This window comes from Odontesthes bonariensis, chromosome 13 (assembly GCF_027942865.1).
Source record: "Odontesthes bonariensis isolate fOdoBon6 chromosome 13, fOdoBon6.hap1, whole genome shotgun sequence".
In the NCBI taxonomy this organism is placed as follows: domain Eukaryota; kingdom Metazoa; phylum Chordata; class Actinopteri; order Atheriniformes; family Atherinopsidae; genus Odontesthes; species Odontesthes bonariensis.
In genome coordinates, this window is record NC_134518.1 from 15,560,800 (window position 1) to 15,579,952 (window position 19,153).

General features: G+C 41.6%; 2 protein-coding genes across 2 annotated transcripts; both read right to left on the reverse strand.

The window, feature by feature from the left end:
• Positions 1-4: 4 nt before the first annotated feature.
• ddx41 (DEAD (Asp-Glu-Ala-Asp) box polypeptide 41) lies at positions 5-7,661 on the reverse strand. The gene is made up of 17 exons (XM_075481126.1): positions 7,480-7,661; positions 5,185-5,280; positions 4,577-4,727; positions 4,384-4,458; positions 4,205-4,265; positions 3,972-4,108; positions 3,798-3,870; positions 3,548-3,701; positions 2,901-3,037; positions 2,457-2,619; positions 1,937-2,068; positions 1,762-1,833; positions 1,581-1,677; positions 1,140-1,289; positions 977-1,048; positions 475-585; positions 5-389 (listed from the first exon to the last, which is right to left on the reverse strand). The coding sequence occupies exons 1-17, from the start codon at positions 7,504-7,506 to the stop codon at positions 253-255; spliced, it is 1,845 nt and encodes a 614-aa protein (XP_075337241.1). The 5' UTR covers positions 7,507-7,661; the 3' UTR covers positions 5-252.
• Positions 7,662-7,788: 127 nt separating this feature from the next.
• On the reverse strand, positions 7,789-18,591 carry fam193b (family with sequence similarity 193 member B). The gene is made up of 10 exons (XM_075481127.1): positions 18,300-18,591; positions 15,811-16,089; positions 15,308-15,509; positions 12,807-13,025; positions 12,069-12,480; positions 11,778-11,961; positions 11,433-11,666; positions 9,747-10,794; positions 9,589-9,664; positions 7,789-9,465 (listed from the first exon to the last, which is right to left on the reverse strand). The coding sequence occupies exons 1-10, from the start codon at positions 18,456-18,458 to the stop codon at positions 9,369-9,371; spliced, it is 2,910 nt and encodes a 969-aa protein (XP_075337242.1). The 5' UTR covers positions 18,459-18,591; the 3' UTR covers positions 7,789-9,368.
• Between the last annotated feature and the right edge of the window lie 562 nt (positions 18,592-19,153).

Here is a 19,153-nt window from a genome sequence, read left to right on the forward strand (position 1 = left end):
TCAATAACAAATATAGGGGTTTTATTTACAATTAGAACTTGAAAAGTGTATTTTACAAAGGCATGTTCCTAACAAGTGTCAGAAAATTTGCAAACAACCCATCCTCTTATCTAACAAACCTACATACTGTGTTGAAGTGATGCTAAAATATACTTCCTTAAGTCAGTGACATGACATGTAACTACAGTTTCTTCAGACATCTTTCTCACTTCCTTAGAATATTGAATAATCTTTGCTCTGATGAAAAAGCTTTTAGAAGTCCATTGAGCTATGAGCCAGGTAGTCTTTCCGTCCGATGTTGGTGACCTGCTTGGTCTGCATGGCCTCCAGCTTTGGACAGTCTGTAATACGATGACCAAGACCACCGCAGAATGTACAGCCCCTCTCTCCTGTGAAGATGCACAAATCGGATTGTAATAAGTAATGAGAGACAACCACAGAGGCCCAGTCGTAAGCATGTAAAACTGGACTCACCTCCGATGTCCAGCATGGTTTCGTCTCCCGTCTGGAGTACCTGGAGGACTGGAGGGACCTTCTGCTTGGCTTCCACTAGCAGGGCTTTAAGATCCATCAACACCGACTCATCTATAAGGAGGCATAAGGCACACACTTTGTGTTAACTTACCTTCATTAAATACAGAACAAGGCTGCTAAAGCCAGGTGCAAAAGTAAAAAAGTCATGATAATTCATAGTTGTGTTGCACCACAGTCTTGGTTTCACGCCCTGTTTTGCAAACACTGTGACATCTGCATGATAAGCTGCGCCAACAATAGTAACCGATACGTGTGTACTTATGCATCCTGTGTATTTCAGCTCTCTATTTTCTCAGTGTTATTTAATCCCTTTGTGTGGATTTTACATCCTTTTTGTAAAAAGGTTGCAACCTATCTCACAGCAGTCACTATACTGGCACGAGATTGTGTCAAATAATTACAAAGAAAACGAGACACTTTGTTTTGGGTCATGTTTTCTTACCACAGCCTTTATTGATGAACGTTGTGGCAATACCAGTCTTGCCCGATCGCCCAGTTCTTCCAATTCTGTGGACTGAAGCAAGAACATTTGAGCCAATTAGTTTTAAAACACTTAACGTGACTATTTTAGGAAGGTTGAGGTTTTTAAATACATTGACTCTTACCATAGTTTTCTATCTCCTCAGGCATGTCATAGTTCACTACATGCTGAATAGCAGGGAAATCCAGACCCTTGGAAGCAACATCTGTTGCAACTAAGACATCCTTCTTTCCTTCTTTGAATGCTTCAATGGCTTTTGTTCTTTCCTCCTGATCTAAAAACAAACAAACAAAAAAAATTGTAATCAATCAGCAAATATCACTTCAACAAAGCAGCATTTTCCAATAAAACAGCATAACTCAACAGAGTTATCTTCCGACAATCGTAAGTAGTACTGCCACCTGGTGGTGGCACTGAGGAATTACAAGAAAACTGAGAATGGAAGCTCTGAGCTGAGTTTGAAGTGTGGTGGAACATTACTCTAAATACAGCGATCCTCTACACGTCCATGTTACTGTGTGGCGACAGCTTTGCATTTCAGTGATCAGAACCGAGTCCAGCATACCTTTTCCTCCATGTATGGCCACTGCCTCCACTCCCTTCAGCAGCAGATACTCATGGATGGCATCTACGTCAGCCTTCTTCTCAGCAAATATGAGCACCTGGCATAATAAATACGGACTTGAGACGTGTTTGTATTTCATATATTTTAGAAATGCGTGCGTCAAATATGTGGCGGTACCTACCGGAGGTGGTGTTTTCTGGAGACACTCCAGGAGGTACACCATCTTGGCCTCCTCTTTGACGTATTCCACTTCCTGCACACGCATTAAGATTTAGCCCGCGTTTTTCAAATTCAATGCAATCTTATCTCATCAAAAGAAAAGAAAAGAAAGAAAAGTTCAGAGAAAGATAATGTACCTGGATCACATCCAGGCTGGCAGCTCCGGCCCTGCCCACATTAATAGTGATCGGTTTGACCAGAGCACTCTTGGCAAAGTTCTGGATCTTCTTGGGCATAGTAGCACTGAAAAGCAGGGTTTGTCTTTGTCCCTAGGAATGGAAAGGAGAACAGTCAGGGCTATTGTTGTCATGGTAAGTTTATGATCATAAAAAAAAATATCCAGCACCGACAGACTGAGTGCAGCAGCTGGAACAAAAGACTTGGCCAGCGACGTGAAGTGCATGCTGCCTCTGAAAACATTAGGCGTGGGAGAAAACACCAAAGCTGCCGAGAAGCAGGTTTCATGGACAAATTTAGTGAACGTTTAAAAAAAGTTTAAAACTTTTGATCACTTCGTGGGCATCCTGCTTAAAATAACGTTTGATATACAGCTATTTATATATACATATGTAGACACCTGATAAAAACCACGACAATGCAAAGTAAAACTGCTTCATTAGCGGTACGATCACTGAAAGCCACAACAGGGTGTCTCACCTTAAAATAGGAGAAGATGGTCCTGATGTCTTCTTCAAAACCCATGTCAATCATCCTATCTGCTTCATCCAGAGCCAAGTAGCGGCATATGTCAAGGCTCACCATCTTCTTCTGCAGCAAGTCCATCAATCTTCCAGGGGTGGCGACCATCATGTGCACACCACTGGACACAAGAGGACACAGAGAAGGTCAACCAAACAGATGACTCACCACTTAAGCTTCTTCAAATCTGTTTTATTGTCACCCTGGTTCTCAAGTAGCAAGGCTGTAGTACATTTCTGCTACAAACCCAATTTGAAACGCATCGGATTTCATCTTTGTCTGGTTAGTTCCTCCCAGAATGACAGAGCTGAACGAGGCAGTTTTTGCCCGACACCCACTCCAAACAAGAGTCTGGATGGAATCCAGATTTTTCGCTCCAAACAAGCCATCAGTCTCACTTACTGTTTCACTACCTCCATCTGCTCCTTCACAGACATTCCACCGATGCAGAGAGCAGTCCGCAGCTGAGGAGCTCCTTCCTCCTCCAGCAGTTTGCAGTAATACTCTATGATGCCATGCGTCTGCCTCGCCAACTCTCGCTGGAATCACAAAGAAAATCACACATGCTTTAAAGTCATGGGAATCAGAAAAATAACGTTTCTCACAACGAACGCCATCATATCCAAGGGGCAAATATTTACTGATATTATACTTCCCAGCTTCATAACTGACTGACATGACTACATCAGGGGGAAAAAAAGCTTTCTTGAGAATGTCTTCAACGTTTACTCATCCGACATGCTTCAGGAAATGACTTCCCGACTTTGCCAAATAAATGCCGAAGTCAAGCTGCCAGTGTAGCTCGACTCAACAGTGCATGTGACCGTACTGACTGAAACTCTAAAACCAGATGAGGATACTAGCAAATCAGTATGTTGCAATCAGATCTGTCACAATTCTTTGAGGTGACCGTGATCATTTTCCATATTTGTTGAAGCGATTCTTTTCACACGAGAGGGGAGAAGCGGCATATTTTCATCGACATGTACGCATCCTTTCCCTTTTTTCGATGGTTTGATGGCACCAAGTGTTTGTCTAGCGCGTCTTACCGAAGGACAGATGATGAGTCCATACGGGCCCTCTCTCTTGAAGAAAGGCAGCCTTTTCTCCTGCTCCAGGGAGAACATGATGATCGGCAGGGTGAAGACCAAAGTCTTTCCTGATCCAGTGAAGGCGATGCCAATCATGTCTCGACCTGACAGACTACACACAAACACTGTTAAGCTTAACAACACTTTACATGTATCTTAACCTTAACCTTTTAGTACACTGCATTCCAGCTCCGTGTGCTGAACTTACACCGTAGGGATTCCTTGAATCTGAATTGGTGTTGGGTGCACAATTCCCTTCTTTTTTAAGCCCTTCAGAATCGCTGCAAACACAATAAACAGAGATTTGTTGGCAGTTGTTTACCGAGTGGAACGACTGAAGGTTTTATCTGAGAGGACAGCGGGAGCTTATGTGGGTTTTCACCTGGTGGAAGCTTCATCTCCCTGAAGCTTTTGATGGGAGCAGGGATGCCATCTCCATCAACCAGGATGTGAAATTTCTTCCTGACGCGTTCGTGTCTGGTGTCTGGCATATTCAGGATGTAGCGCGGCGCGTTCCAGCTACGAGGACGAGTCGGGTTAGAAGAATAGCAAGCCGAAGAAAAATAATGAAAATGAAACATTTGACTTCCAAGAATTCACAGACGCAGACCTCACCTCGTTTTTATGGGATCATCATATATGATACCTTTGGCCATTTCCTTCACAGACATCAGAGCTACAAGATGATAGATAAAAGTTCAAAGTTGGCACAATTAGTTTTAGACATCTATAAGTTTATAAATCTGATTAATAATTCACCGCAACTTCAAAGGCACTGGACGGGGCTATTTTACCTCTGCCCTCAGCAACACTTTCAAGAATCTTCTCCTCCTCTTTCAGCTGCTTCTCCTTGGCAGATTCCTTACGGGCTGCGGGCACAAACATGAGATACTGAGATTTAAAGAGCCCGTATGATCAAATCAAATAATAAAACAAAGACAAAGGTCATAACACGTGGAAACTCTGGTTTGAACTACTGGAACATACCTTCAGCTTTTTCTTTAAGGTGCTGATGTTGGTCAAGGAGACTAACATTGGAGCGAGGACCAAGACCCTCGTCTTCATCCCTCTGCTCCTCCCCACTGTCCTTCTGCTCCTCGTCCACCGCCTTTCCTCGTATACGCAACATCTTCTGGAACTGTGAAGTACGCATTCATATATGCTTTAAATGATCATAACCAGAAGCGATGTTAATATACTTCGCTATTTAATCCCTCATTGGGGATGCGTTGACCGCAGCGTTTCTCCCCCAACACCAACTCAAAAAAAATTAAATTCAAGGCAAGAGTTTCGGATTTCCGCTCCAACACCAAGGCCATTTCTTTTTTTCAAAATGTAAAATCTGTGTGCATCTTGCTGAAATCCCACCGACATTGCAAGGTAACGTGAGAGATTGCTAAAAAAAAAAAGTGTCAGAGGCTTGCTGTACTTTAATGGTTAGCAAAAACAAAACATTTAAATGTAATCTGTGGAAAAAACAGGCTAATATCTGGCTTCATAAATTCTTTACTGGACCCAGTACTACACTGGTGGACTGGATTGGCAAGTGTCTCCCATTTCTTAAGTGTTAAGCAGGACAATGCTCGATAACTTACCATTTGTTGCTTTCTGATTTTGACCGGCACATATGGGACATAATCACGATCTTCTGATCCGTCTGAGCCAGACTTTTCATCCTCTTCATAGGCTCTCTGTAGAAAAACAAAGTGCACTCACTAAAAGCAGCAACGCTGTTTTTCTCCTCAGATTCTGAAACAATGACTGATCTACGGAGTGAAATGACGACAGCACGGTCACACGTTCATGTCCTATAATCATTAAGAATATGATACGTTTTTTTCTTATCAAAGAGTTTTACATTGACACGTTCCTCATGGACATGGTGAAAGTACATCTCTTGTCCTTTTAAACCTCTGCAATTTACTTCTGTACCTGCTTAAAAGAGGAACCGAACTCGGAACAAGCCCATAAGTTAGGTTGGAAAGAGGAAACGATGTGCAGGACTTGAAAAAAAAGGTTCAATCATTGGGAAGATTGCTCTTGCATACAGTTGTGAAAAAGAAAGTACACTTTCTTTCAATTCAAAGGGTTTTACGTATCAGGACATTAGAAAAGTGATCTGGTCCTTACCAGGTCTTAAAATGATGCGAGTACAACTGTTAAATCGTATTTTATTGAAGTCCTTTCGGTTTTCGGCTTCAGATCAATCATCTGATTGACAGGCAGCTGTGGCTTGTGGGTTGAGCCGACAGCGGCAGGTCCATCTTTCAGCTGACTCTCTTTCTCTTCATGCGGCAGCAGCAGTCGTCACCTTTGGGTGCTCGGTATATCCTTTCTCTTTGAATTGATTTATATTTAGCAATAAATATTGAAGTTATGACCTTAAACCACAGGCTGTTATCCACTGTTATATTCTGTGCTTGACGTAACACAACAAGCATGACACTTTACGCTGTTATGCATAGTTACTTATTTAACAAAACTAAGTGGAAATTCAGAGGCAGTGTTTGAAAAGCACACATTTGACTCAACAATCCTTTGGTATACAGAGGAGTTCATGGTGAATTCAATCATTGTAAGGTGCCCAGGTCCTGTGGCTACAAAAGAAGCCCACATCATCACCTCTCCAACACTTTGCCTGACGGCCGGTATAAGATGGACAAGAAACTCCAGTTTTGTTTCTGCTGTCCAAAGAACACTGATCCAGGATTCTTGTGGTTTCTTCAGATTCTACTCTGCAGACCTAAGCTTTTTCCTGGCATTGCCCGAACATAAGCCTTGTACAGTAATTGTTCAATTTTTTTCTAATTGCACTGTCATGAACTTGCCAGGCAATGCTTGTAGAGTCACTCTCTTAGCTTCTTTTTTTTTTGCAGTTTCTCTGAGCATTCCACGGCCTGGCCTTGGGTTGAACAGACCATGGGAACAGTCCGTTTTCCACTTATAATTAATCTTTCTAACTGCAGAACGATAGACTGTAAGTTGATTGGAAATGGTCTTCTACACCTTCCCAGATTGATGAGCAAAAGCAATCGCTTCTCTTACAATCATTTAATTATATTTTTAAACACTGCTTCTGCATTTCGACTAACGTTTTGTCATACAAATAATGACAGGGATATGTCATGACCGTTGTAAGGACAGTTTTTTTTTAATCATTATCTACTTTACTTTGTGCTTTTTAGTTTTGATTAGTGATACACAAGTTTTATGTATTGAGAGAGGGTGTACATCCGGCAGGATTACTACGCTGTGGGGAACGTTTTGTTGGCACGATTTGACCCCATTTGTTGTTTTAGATGCTGAGCATCAATGCAAATTTATTGAATGTTCACTTTATTCTATGATGAAATGTTCTTTCCTGATACAAATGGCCACTTTCAGGATGAATGCCCCCTTCAAGTGAAGTTACTGGACGGCTTGATGAATATGAAAACGATGTGGAAAACTATGGTAGTCACAATATCTCACCTACTCAGATTATAAGTGATTGCTCTCCTTATTACCAAATATATTAGGCTTGCCTTGATATTACATGCGCAACCGAGTCTAAAAAGTGCATCAGCTATTATGAACAGACTCACTGCAGTGTTAAGTTAAAAAAAAAGGGTAGTTAACAATTTTTTGAGGCGTTTCATCATCATTTCTATAAACGTAACCATTTCGTATTTGCTGCGGATGTTGTAGAACTTCATTTTTGCTAATTTTAACATCTATACGTCACATAATTCAAATAACTGGCCCCTCTGTTATTCAAACACATACTTTAAAAGTGTTTTTGATGCCGTAATAAGCAATATTATTTAAACCGTTTGTAATTAGCTAGCTAACATTAGCTGTCGGCAGCTAGCATAGCCCTTCATGTTCTTCATACCATGCGCAAAACTTACCTTTTTGAGACGATTTTCGATCTCCATTTTGTTAATGAATTCGATAACGTTTTATATGCACTTTAACAACTAGTTATAGATCATATACTAGCAACACAATTCAATTGATAAATACAATGCGCATGTTTACACTACTGAGGAAGCGTTGATGTCGTACGGAGCGCTGGAGTGGTCAAACCTTACAGTCGCGACTTCCAAACAATTCTGAGACTCAAGGTGACGCCGGACAAGCACGCTGCACAAATGCACGTATCATGGATACCAAACCAAAACGTTAAACTTAGAAAGCAAACACCACACTTTATTTTTGTCAAAACGTTTTTGTTTTAATCTTTCTGTACGAAAGATTCTTCACAGTATCAAAAAGTGAATTTAAAAAAAAAAAGAAACAAGCCAACATACACTTGGCTATTATTGGTATAGTATAAATCTACATTCGAAACATTTAAGATAATCTTTTCTAACTGAGTATAACCTGGAAAGCATCAGATGTGTTATATTTAAAAACAAATTCTCAGGACATGTTTAAAAAAAAAAAAAAAAATCATCCATCTCCATGAAAGCCATCAGCTGAAACAGTGATACTGGTAAACACAAAAAATAAAACAACGGTTGGTGAATGAAAGGTGTCTGTTGTGATCAGAAGATAATCAAAACCGAGGCTTTAGACAGGTAAGCTGAGGAGGGTGCAATCAAGATCACAGAACAAGTAAGAGTAGTATGGTTGAAAATGAAGATCACTCTCTCACACACAACCCTCACAATGCATGACAAAGATTTGAATGAGCCATTTATATCCACTCCTTATGTACAAGTATTTGAATTACCTCCATCAAACATGAGGTCATGGTTTCATTATTAGAATGAACACAGCAGACTGGTTTCAACCTTCTGCAGCGTTGGGGTCGGAACTCATGGACTTTCTTCTACAGATCTGTATACTGGATATCGTTCTAAGAGAGAACTCTTCATAACTAACACCACAGATGGACTGACACTGAAGCAACACAGACATTTCACTCTTTGCAGAATAGGACTTGGCAGGGAGTTTACATCTTTTTTTTTGTGTCCTAGTTATCATGCACAAGTATGCTTTTGCAGGTGTACTTGATAATATATATATATCTTTTTTTGAGACGGGCCAAATAGGCCAAATGCAAAACCTAAAATCAATAAATTAATATATTAGTGTTGTTGGCAAATGAGCTGTGGAAACATTCATGCTCTCATTTCTTTTTACTTCAAAACAAGACAGTATAGCAGGTAAGTCAAGTGTTTTGTCATTTCATTTGTCTCACTGATTCGTAAGCAGTTTGTTGACCAGTCAAACCTTGGGACATGTATTCCGATTCAAAGCAACCAAAAGAGGCTCTGCAGTCTCCTTGTTTGTAAAATCAATGCAATTGTCATCACTGTAGCTCCCTGTAGAGGTGAAATATTAGGTCATAAACGCCTTGTGGATGTAATGGATGATGAGCACCAAATCGAACTGATTGGAATTCAGCAGCTTTAACAACGTTAAAATGTCTCAAGATTTGTGATAAAACCATTTATTTCATGTAAGGTAATTGTTTACATATACGTAAGCACATGGATGCAGTTGATTCAACAGACTTTTCTCTCCATTTTCTTTTTGCGTCTCTCACTCAGTGAACATTGCAATAATAGCAAAGGATAGAGTCGGCCTTGAGGATGCTCCCTGGCCTGTAGGCCACGATTAATGTTTTCAGTCTTCTGAATGGAGAGTGTGATTTTGAACCAGGGTCTCTTGACTTTTGTGAGAAGAAAACTGGGAATGAGAGAAGCCCTCAGGCCAAACAGATCTCTACTGAAAGAGTTTGTGGTGTGAGGTTTTTTTTCTTTCTTTCTTTCTCTGGCACTCATCCAAGTTATTGAGCTGCATTGGAAGGAACTTTTTTGAGGCTGAAGTTGGACCAGTTCACTGCTACCTTCTGGCGAGTCTGCTTGGCAGAATCGAGACAAAACCTATAGGGAGTAAAGAAAGAGCAGACACAATGGGAGGAAGAAAGAAACAAAAAATGCCCAAGTTAGATGGTAAATGTAACGACTCCAATATCTTTCAAATGCACTGTTGTGTAGTGTGCTTGCCTTTTAAAGTATTCAACTTCCCGATCAATCTCATCCATCTCTGTTGGATCCACATCTTTAGGCAGAAAGACATCATCTAAGGAATACAAATAAACATAAGAAATTAGATGGAAAGATTCATATAAACGAGGGTTATAAATACAGATAGTCTTCCGTACCAATAGTGCCGCTTGACTTTTCACCCTTGTTCTTGTTCTTCTTATTTTTCCCCTTGGATTGTTGCTGTTGAGGCCCATTTGCCTGAACGATGGGGTGAACTTTCTCAGATTCGTGCTCGGACCGACCTCCCCGTGTATCTGTGTCACCTTTGCCCCTTTGTGCACCCAAGGGCCCGCCATTTGTTGCATGTTTGGATGATTTACTCTCTTCAGATTTCTTCGGCCCGTTTCTCTGGTTGTCTGCAGAGTGCTGAGGCTGTTTGTGCCCAGACTTTGAGCCATTCGATGCCATTTCTTTAGACTCCTTTGTTTTAGGTGCTTCATTCGCAGAGGCAGCTTTGGTTGGTTTGTTGGAACTTTGCTCTGATACACATTGCTCCTGTCTCTGCTGCTGTTTTTTATTCTTCTTTGACTTTGCACCATTATTCCCAACTGTGGAGTTTTTCGCATCGGGAGTGTCCTCCTTCGATTTAGCTGTAGCTTGGGCTGGCACCTGTGGCAAACTGTCAGATCCAGTGGAAGTGCATCTTTCTGGGGATCGAACTCTTATGAGCTTTGAGAGACTGGTTGTAGTGTGCAACCGCTGGGTGTCCTTTAAAGCGGCGCCCACCCCTGATGAAGTGGTGGTGGCATTAGGGGATGGGGCAATATTTGAGTCCTCCCATCCATTAACCAGGTCCAAGTGGCTCTTAAAGGTTCCCAGTGAAAGAGGAGAGAGGTCCAGGTCTATCTGCTGCAAGTCAGAGGAACCATTAAGGTGTGACAGTAAATGGTTTCCCTCCAATGTGGCTGCCTTCTTTGGGAAGTCATTGACATCCAGATTGAGGTCATACATGCTAAACGAGGCCCGGATCGAGTCTTTGATGGTGTTCTTTATCTCTTCTAGTCGACTTGTGAGAAAACTGTTGACCCGTTCGAGTTCCAGCTGAGGCCAGTCGAGCAGCCGACTGGCTTCTGGACCGTCGGGGATGTGCTCGTCGACAGGCTCAGACGGATCGGAGTGGGGGTCACTGCCTGCAGCGCCCATGTTGCCCTGCTGAGCTTTTTCCTACAACAGACATGGAGCACACGTATGAGAGAGAAAGTAGGTGCATTATGTAATGTTACTGAGATAACAAATATGGAGAGATGTTTCCAAAATAATATCTAAAGGTTAGATTATTTATCACTATTTGAAAAGACAAAATTATATCTGTGTTAGGGACCGTTTACTAACTAAAAGCTTGTAATATATTTTTAAGTCAACCTGACTGAGATTTACGATCTTTATAACGTTCAGGAAATCCAACATTGTTTTTGATACCCATCATAAGGTGCTACAACAACAACAAAAACATTCTCTTCAAATCATGGTTTCTATTATCTATTAGGGTTTATTTAAGTTCCCAAGCTTGTCCCAGGTAGAATTCAAAATGTACCCCAAATCTAATCCAGAGTTCACGTTTGTAACTTCCTGCCACTGCTCTGTCTGTTAAATCTATTCTAAATCGTTGCCAGTGAAAGTTTCTTAAATTTGAGTTTTTGTTGAGCCGCTTGATATAAGGTATGAGAATGTTGCAAGAAATAAATTACACAATTTTATAAAAGAACATGTTCCTAAGAGCAGGTTTCCAAGCACTATAAAGTAGATGATGAAAATTCACAAAAACACAATCATCAACCACGTGGTTTCTAAGGTTCCCACACCTTCTTCTTTTGTTTGTGTCGCGCCCTTTTGGCAGCCTTGGCACTGTTGACGGGTTTGGGCTCGGAACTGTTTATGAAGTCTAGCAGCTCGTCCACGTCCCTGTTGTCAATGGCACCAGCCTCTGTCAGTTCTGAGTCTTGACGCTGAGGAAGCTCCTCTTTGCGTCGAGTTAGACGAGAACGAAGCTTCTCTCGGATCTCCGCATAGTTTCGGCTGGTTGGTGCAGCTGGAGGCTGAATGACACAGAAGAAATTTGTCACTATTTTCGCTTTTATGGATGATTAATAAGTCCCTTGTAAAAATGTTAACTTAACTAAGTTAAAAAGGGTGACAACTCAAAGTACCGCATTGTGTCCAAAGAACTCGCAGTAGCAGCAGTCGCAGTACTTTCCGTCCTTCTGGTTGGTGGAAGAAGAGGCGCAGGAGCTTCTCTCAGAGCTGCTGTCTTCATCTTCCCCCTCCTCCAGCTCCGACGAAGGATGGCACAATGTCCCATTCGTCACCTTGTGCCCTTTACATGTTTGATCCCTCAAAAAAGAAAAGACAGATATGAACACCTGAACACACTTGTTCTTTAAGTAAACACTCAAACGTTACCTGTTAAAGAAAAGCAATGCGGAGACATCAACACTAACCTGCAGGCTCCTGCTGTTAGATGACCTACATTGGAGGTGGCCACTGTTCCCGGACTGTGACCATTACATGAGTGGTTACAGCCCATAAGAGACGTGCCCAGTTTGTTGTGTTGTGTATTCACAGCAGGAATGTGGGAGTTTTTGCATGGGCTGGGCTTATGGACAGATGTTGGGCTATCTGGACTTGGAGAGCTGAGTTTGGCTGTGGGGCTTTGAAGATTTGGTACCAACGGGGAGAAAGGAGCGTGGGCTGCCACGCCAGTGCCACAGGAAGAGGTTACATGGCCATGCTGCCCAGAGTTCGGCTTTGGGGGAAGGAGGGTGGAATGCTGGGAAGAAAGGCCGGTGGGACTGTTGGGGGGTACCGACAAGTCTGTGTGTTGATGGTGGTCGTTGGGATGGAAGGCCTCACCTGGACAATTCAAACAGAAACAGAAATGAGCTCGAGGTCCCACCTATTATATCTCATTTTAAAGTGTACCAGTTTAAAAAAAATGTTTTTTTTTTTTTTTACATAATTATTTCTGCTGTTTTAATCACAATTGAAAAAGTAAAGAGACTCTCACAAAAAGAAAAAGAAGGTTAGATGAAGTACATAGTTAACAGCTTGTATAATCCTATAATCAATGCTTTAAACTGAACGAGAGATCGAAAACATTCTAATCTTTAAGTTCTGGATTTTTTGAATATCAGATTCAGTTCAATGCAACCGATCCCAGGGAGATCAAGGTCATTAACCTGGCGGCGTTGGTCGACGGCACATGGTCTTGAAGTGCTTGGGAGTGGTCTTACAAAGGTCTGCTGAGGTAGACAGGGGGTTCCCAGCAGAAGATCCACTGGAATTCTGGGATGATGGGTGACTGTAGGGACAAACTTTGGGCGCTGACGTTTTAACAGATTTTCCAGGCGCTTCATGAAGTCCTCTTTTCTCAAGACAGGCTGATCCTGCTGTTACACCTGCAGGTAAAAACATACTTGAAACATTTTACACAGGACTACATGGTGGACACAAAGCAACAACAAAAATGCTAAGAAAAAGGCCAGCTTAAGTGTCCACAATTAATCCAAGTTTAACAGATCGACACATAAGAATACGTATTTTGTTTGTTAGCACTGTGTATTAAAAGTATCAATTTTAAATACTCTTACTACCCATAATCACAATATCACCACAACTCATGGAGTTTGAGATGACTTGAGGAACTAATTCCATGATAAAACATGGAACATCCCTACAGAGGTACATTTAACCCTCCAACAGTGACTGCTTTATTACAACTACGAGACAGATACCAACATTTGTATCCCTCAAAGTAACCCTCACCCAACTGCAAATGAAAACAAAGCCTGATGTTCAACATTCAATTAATTGGCATGAGTAATTTCTATAGTGCAACACTGACTGAACCTCTGACTGCCTATCTCACACCCTTGTCAGCAGAAATTTATACAGTTTGCAGTAACTCAATGTCCACTTAAATATTCGTTACGGTATTTTATGAAGTGCTAATAAGCAGCTTTTCATATTTATCTGAATGTAGCGATTTGTCTAATATTATGCCATGTGTATTCATCAGCATTATGCACACCTCAACAAGAAAGTTGATCAAATTCAATTGTACCATTACACATTAAATGACAGACAATCTGCCTGTACAGCACACATGCATCATTTGATTACTTTCACTTTGTTCCATTTAACTAGAATCTGGCAACACGAGCCATTCAAATGTTTGTGAAACCAGAGACACAAGCACAGCAACACGTCAGGTGAACATGAAATCAGCTGATAAACAGAGATCGTCTCCCACGATTCTCACTGCCAAGAGAAGCACCTGCCTTTCAGAAGCACAAACGCACATCACTTTCATTTCTCCACTAATGAAACAGCTTTAAGGCTGTTGAGGCAAGAAACACTCCATAAAGTGTCAGAGTTACTCAATTGGACTGAGCAGGTAGCCCTTATGAACCTACATTCAAAAACATGTTACTACAAACATGTGTCGTAGCTTTGAGGTGAGAAAATGGGTGCGGATCCACGGTAGTGATTTCTTTTTGAAGTACCTAAAAGCTTTGACTGTCGTGACTTCTTATGTAATTTTGCATGATAGTTTTATCTGATAAACATTTCTGTATTTGCATGATGGGTTTTTTTTTCTAGCTGTGGCTGTTTTTAAATTCTATTTTGGGACTTGGGAGTCTGCCAGCATTTGTGTCATTCCAGGTAAATGTGACAACTTCCCACTGCACAGAACCAATAAAAAGGTGTTTGTTAGTACTTTAGCAGGCGTTTCTCTTTCTGTGGACTGCTTTCGTGAACGCACCCGTGCCCACTAAAGTCACAAAACGTGAGCCGACTGGGTTTGAAATGTAATAATGCAGTCGCGACCACTGTACACGGGCCGGAACAGGCTGACAGGCGTCACAGTATCATCATCATCGCATCATCTTGAGTCTTATTTGAGCCATTTTTATAGTGTATTTGGGAAGATAAATACATTTGTTGTAAAACCCTCTGTTACGGTTCCACTTAAAAACATTTCTGAATAAATACAAAAAAAGGCCAAGAATCACAATCCGAGTGAGAAATCTAAACTCTGGATCACTCCCCACGAGAGCCATGTTTTTGGGAGTTTATTACATCAGAAAGTTTAGGACATACAATAAATACATAGTGCTGTCATTTCCGAGGCCGTTCTGAATTTTGGAAAATATGAGGAGTGAATATGTATTCCATCAACAGAACCTGATGTGTGAAAACTTTGCCTGTCTTGGTGAACAGGTTTAGGCATGAAATTGCCACAGCTGCTCTGTAAGCTCCACGCCAAACACTGATATTTACCATTTAGCAAATAATACACTTTCTTATTCTCCAATGAAGATTTCAATTATATGAACAAGTTTCTTTTCCAAATATTTCACGGTTTAACACACTTCCCAGTCTAAACAATCATTTTAAATGAAAAAAAAAAAAAAAAACGATTCTACTTTTCAGAAAGCTGAGCCCAAAACCCCTCAGAGAGCAGAGCAGAGCGGAGCTACCGGGTGCATCGGTGCTCCTTTGAGATGCAGCAGACCAACAGCTGAAAAAGGTCTAAAATGTATCACACATTGACTGCTGCATAAACAACTCAGTCAGCACTGATTCTAACAAAACTCATGTCCATTTAAGAAGAGAAACATTTCTTTGAGACGTTTTCAGTTATCCCAGCCTTTGCTATTGGATGTTTTTCTCTTACCCTGTGATGACAGGCCTTGTTGTGAGTGTGATGAAGGGTTGTGGTTGCAGTGCTCCCCTCCGTTGGTGTGGGCAGAGTTCCAGAGACCTGACAGTTTGTGGGCTGACAGGAAGGAACTTGGGTCCCAGTCCACAGTACTTTGCTCCGGGTAACCGTTCCCACAGCTTTGGGATTTACAGGAGGAAGAGTGTGACAATGGTACCTGGATTTGAAAGAAAAAAGCCACAGGATTAGTTAATCATCTGACTGTTTACATAGACTTGCATTCTGGCAGTAGCATCACCCCACAAGAGAGTACCAATTCAAGATCAAGACAGGAAATAAAAAATCTCCATTTTTGCTTGCCATACATGCAGCACAACAACAACGTAATCTAATCAATCAATAAACCTGCACTCACATAGAGGAAACAACTACTTCAGTAAGTGTTACAACCAGTTTATCCAAATGTCAGCGAACAGAAGTTGTGTGAAGGACCCAAACATTGGTCCCTTTATATTCACCGGTGTGGGCTGCTCCTGTGTACTCCGCCTCTCCTCCTCTTCCACACTCTTGCAGCAGCTCTGACAGATCCATAGAGGCACCTCTCCCAGCAGAGACTGAGACAGTGAGGGCACGGCGTCAGCCAGCTTGCGCCCCGGCGCCTCCCGTAATAAGGCCTGGGAGAGCGCAGGCACGGCGTCGGCCAGCTTCGTCCCATGGCCCTCGGGAAGCCCGTTCACAGAGCCCGCTCCCCAGTCCTTAAATTCTCGATGGCACAGGAGGCAGCAGGTGTGCATGGGCTAGGTACACAAAGAGAGATCATCTTTTTAAAGCTGAGATCTATCTGTGGTCTAATTTGACCCCTTTACCTCTTCCTTAACTTGGAATGAGGTGGTCTTGGAGACCTTTTTCGAGTAGATCAAAATTTTAACCTTCTAAAAATAAAAACTGGGTTTTTTTGCGATGGGCCAGAGAATCACTAAATACACATTACAACAATGTTTTTTTTGTTGTTTTTCCCTGTTGCTCAGTGTCTTAATAGTGTCAGCGGGCTTTTATTTACGCTGCTGCAAACAGCAGTCAGCAAGTGGCGGTTTGAAATGCCAGTGCAAGCAGGGCTTCTAAAACACTGTTTCAAACAGGGTTTACAAATGCAGGACGTTGGTATGAAAAAAATAGCAACAAATAATGCTTTGAATGCCGCTCCATGCAGCACACAAACATCAGGTGCTGCCTGCAGCTAACTGGCTCTGTAATTCAACAGAAAGGAGATTAAAGGACAATCATGATCACATGGTGTTACACATTAGTAAGTTTTATTTTAATGATATTGCCAAATATCACATGTTTGCCTTCCATGGCTTCACAATCTGCATTGGCTGCCAATTGTTTTACAAAGCAAGTACACGAAACAATGACCGCGGACATATCTGCAGTCTGGGAGGCTTTTGTCAGCATGGCTGCTGTGTACAGTACAGTAACAGTAGCTTCGAGTACCTGTAAAATTCTATTTTGTTTATTTCTTTTATACAACAAGTGCACTGCTAACAGAGTGCCGAAAACAAGGATTATACAGGCTTTATGGTGTTAAATAAATGTTGATTTAAGTTAAGCAATTCTGTGCCTTGTGCGTTATCAATTTAATTAGATGCATACATACAGCTACAGCAACATGATGCCGGTATTATGCGACATCCCTGACCACTGAAAATAAATAATCAGCCACTGAAAAACTCTTATCTGCAACCTGAGGGATATTAACTGGGGAGGGATCCTGCCTCTAGGATTAAAAGGCATGTAATACATGTGCATACAGAGGAACATTATTCCAGATAAACCACAGACATCTGAGATGACAGAAGTATGGAATGTAAACATAATGACTTTAATCCCCAGGTCATCAATTAAACTAGCTTGTCCACAAAAATCCACTACAACTAATCGTGTGGGCATAAACACTCAGTTGCAGGTTTATAAGACAAATAGCCCAATTACATCCAGTGATGTGCATCTGTGATGGTAAGCGTCCTGAAGTTTCAATCGTGAAGTAAAAAAAAGTTGCATCAACAATGTGTTTCATGTAAGAGCCTAAATAAATGAACACCACAGCCTTGGATTCACTGTAAGGCTGTTGCTTTTTCATTTGATCGATCTATGTTGATGGGTATCAGCAACATGCGCTATTAATGTAATTAAGTTATGCAACAATCAGTCAGGCTCAGGTGAGATGCAATTTCAGATGGTTGCTGAACAGATAGTGACTAACCCATCTTCTCTTTTTATAGCTTGTGGTTTCCATCAGCTTAGATTTCTAATGCCACTGATTTCCATATAGCTTGGCAATATTAGCTCGCAAGTTAAGGGTTCGCACTGTGAAACTTTCTGACATTAGCTGCTGTTACACTCCCACAGTGCAGAAGATACAGTGGGGGAAGAAAAAGATGTAATATCACACTATAAAATAACATAAATACGTCGGGCAAATAGTCCATCAGATCACTAACCCGCATTCTCTATTAGCTGTCTAACGAGCTGCTAAGCCACTAGCTGGTTAGCCGCTGCTCGGATCAAGTGTAGGCAGCAAGCACGTTTGCAGCACGCTAGCTGCAGACAGACCGACTAGCCTCTCGGCTAACGTTAGCTGGGCGGATGAAGAGTTGTAAACGCTGGAAATGGGACGAACTGTCCGAGGCACAATGTCACCTGTCCGACAGTAGAGATGGGCTGCCGTACTGGCCACACTGCACGAGAGAAAATTGTGCTTGCTATTAAGTTGGGCTTGTTATTTATTTAATTGTACATCCAACGCCATGAAGCTCTACATCCACAGCAAGTACATTAAGTCTGAAATAGCGTTCAAGTAGCGAGCGGATGCATTTAATTTTACCTCAGTGTGATTTAGTTACATAAAATAGAAGCACCGTGGATGATGCCTGGATTAGCAGAGTGTTGCTGGCAAAAGGGCTATTTAGCCTATAATAAAGGTAACGATAGGATTGCTTTGAGCTACCTGGTTCGCCCTGGTGTTGGCCAACCTATCCAGCCCAGCATCTCCGCCGCCACCGCCAGCTGCATCGCCGGGAGAGACTGGGCTCTTCGGTGCGTTCTGCTGTCCAGGCGCAAGCTCCTTCTGGGCGACCCCTTGCTGCTTGCTTTTCTTCCTTGCCATTACGGTGGTATTTATGGTACGCTTTGGCTAAGTTTGCACCAGTTTCGATGATTTAAAGCGCACACTTTCGTTTCTTCTCGGACCTCAAAATGTTCTCTATCTCCTCCAGTCAAGACAACAGTCAATATGGCGGAGTACTGGCACACTCGGGAGTTCAAAGGTCAAAGATACTGCTGGCAAAGAGGCTTCACTCCCATAGCGAGAACACAGCTCCACTCGCATTCAGGTGGTGAAGCCAGACAGCGCCATATTTGCTGAGGGCAACCTTACCTTTTTTTCCTCTCTCCGGCATATGTATAAAAATATTATTTATAAAATAACTAGTCATCATTCAGTCCAGAAACTGAAACCATTGTTTTATTGGGCGGCCATATTCATATTATAGTGTGACTATGATTTCAGTTTTTACGGTATGTCTTGAATGGTCATATCATCCTTTCAATAATGATACAATTACTTTTATAGTAATACAATTCAGAAAAGCCCTACGTTTTTCAGACGGGAGGAACAGAAAAAAATAATACTCAGCTGTGTGAGGCAATACAAATGGAACAATGGAACTTTTTTATAACTACCTCAACTCCCGCTTCCACACATTATAGTCTACGTTTTGATGTAATATAGTTGTTCTGCATATGAAATTGTCATTATCGTTGCTAACGTATGTAAAAAATATTTTTTTAAATATATGTTAT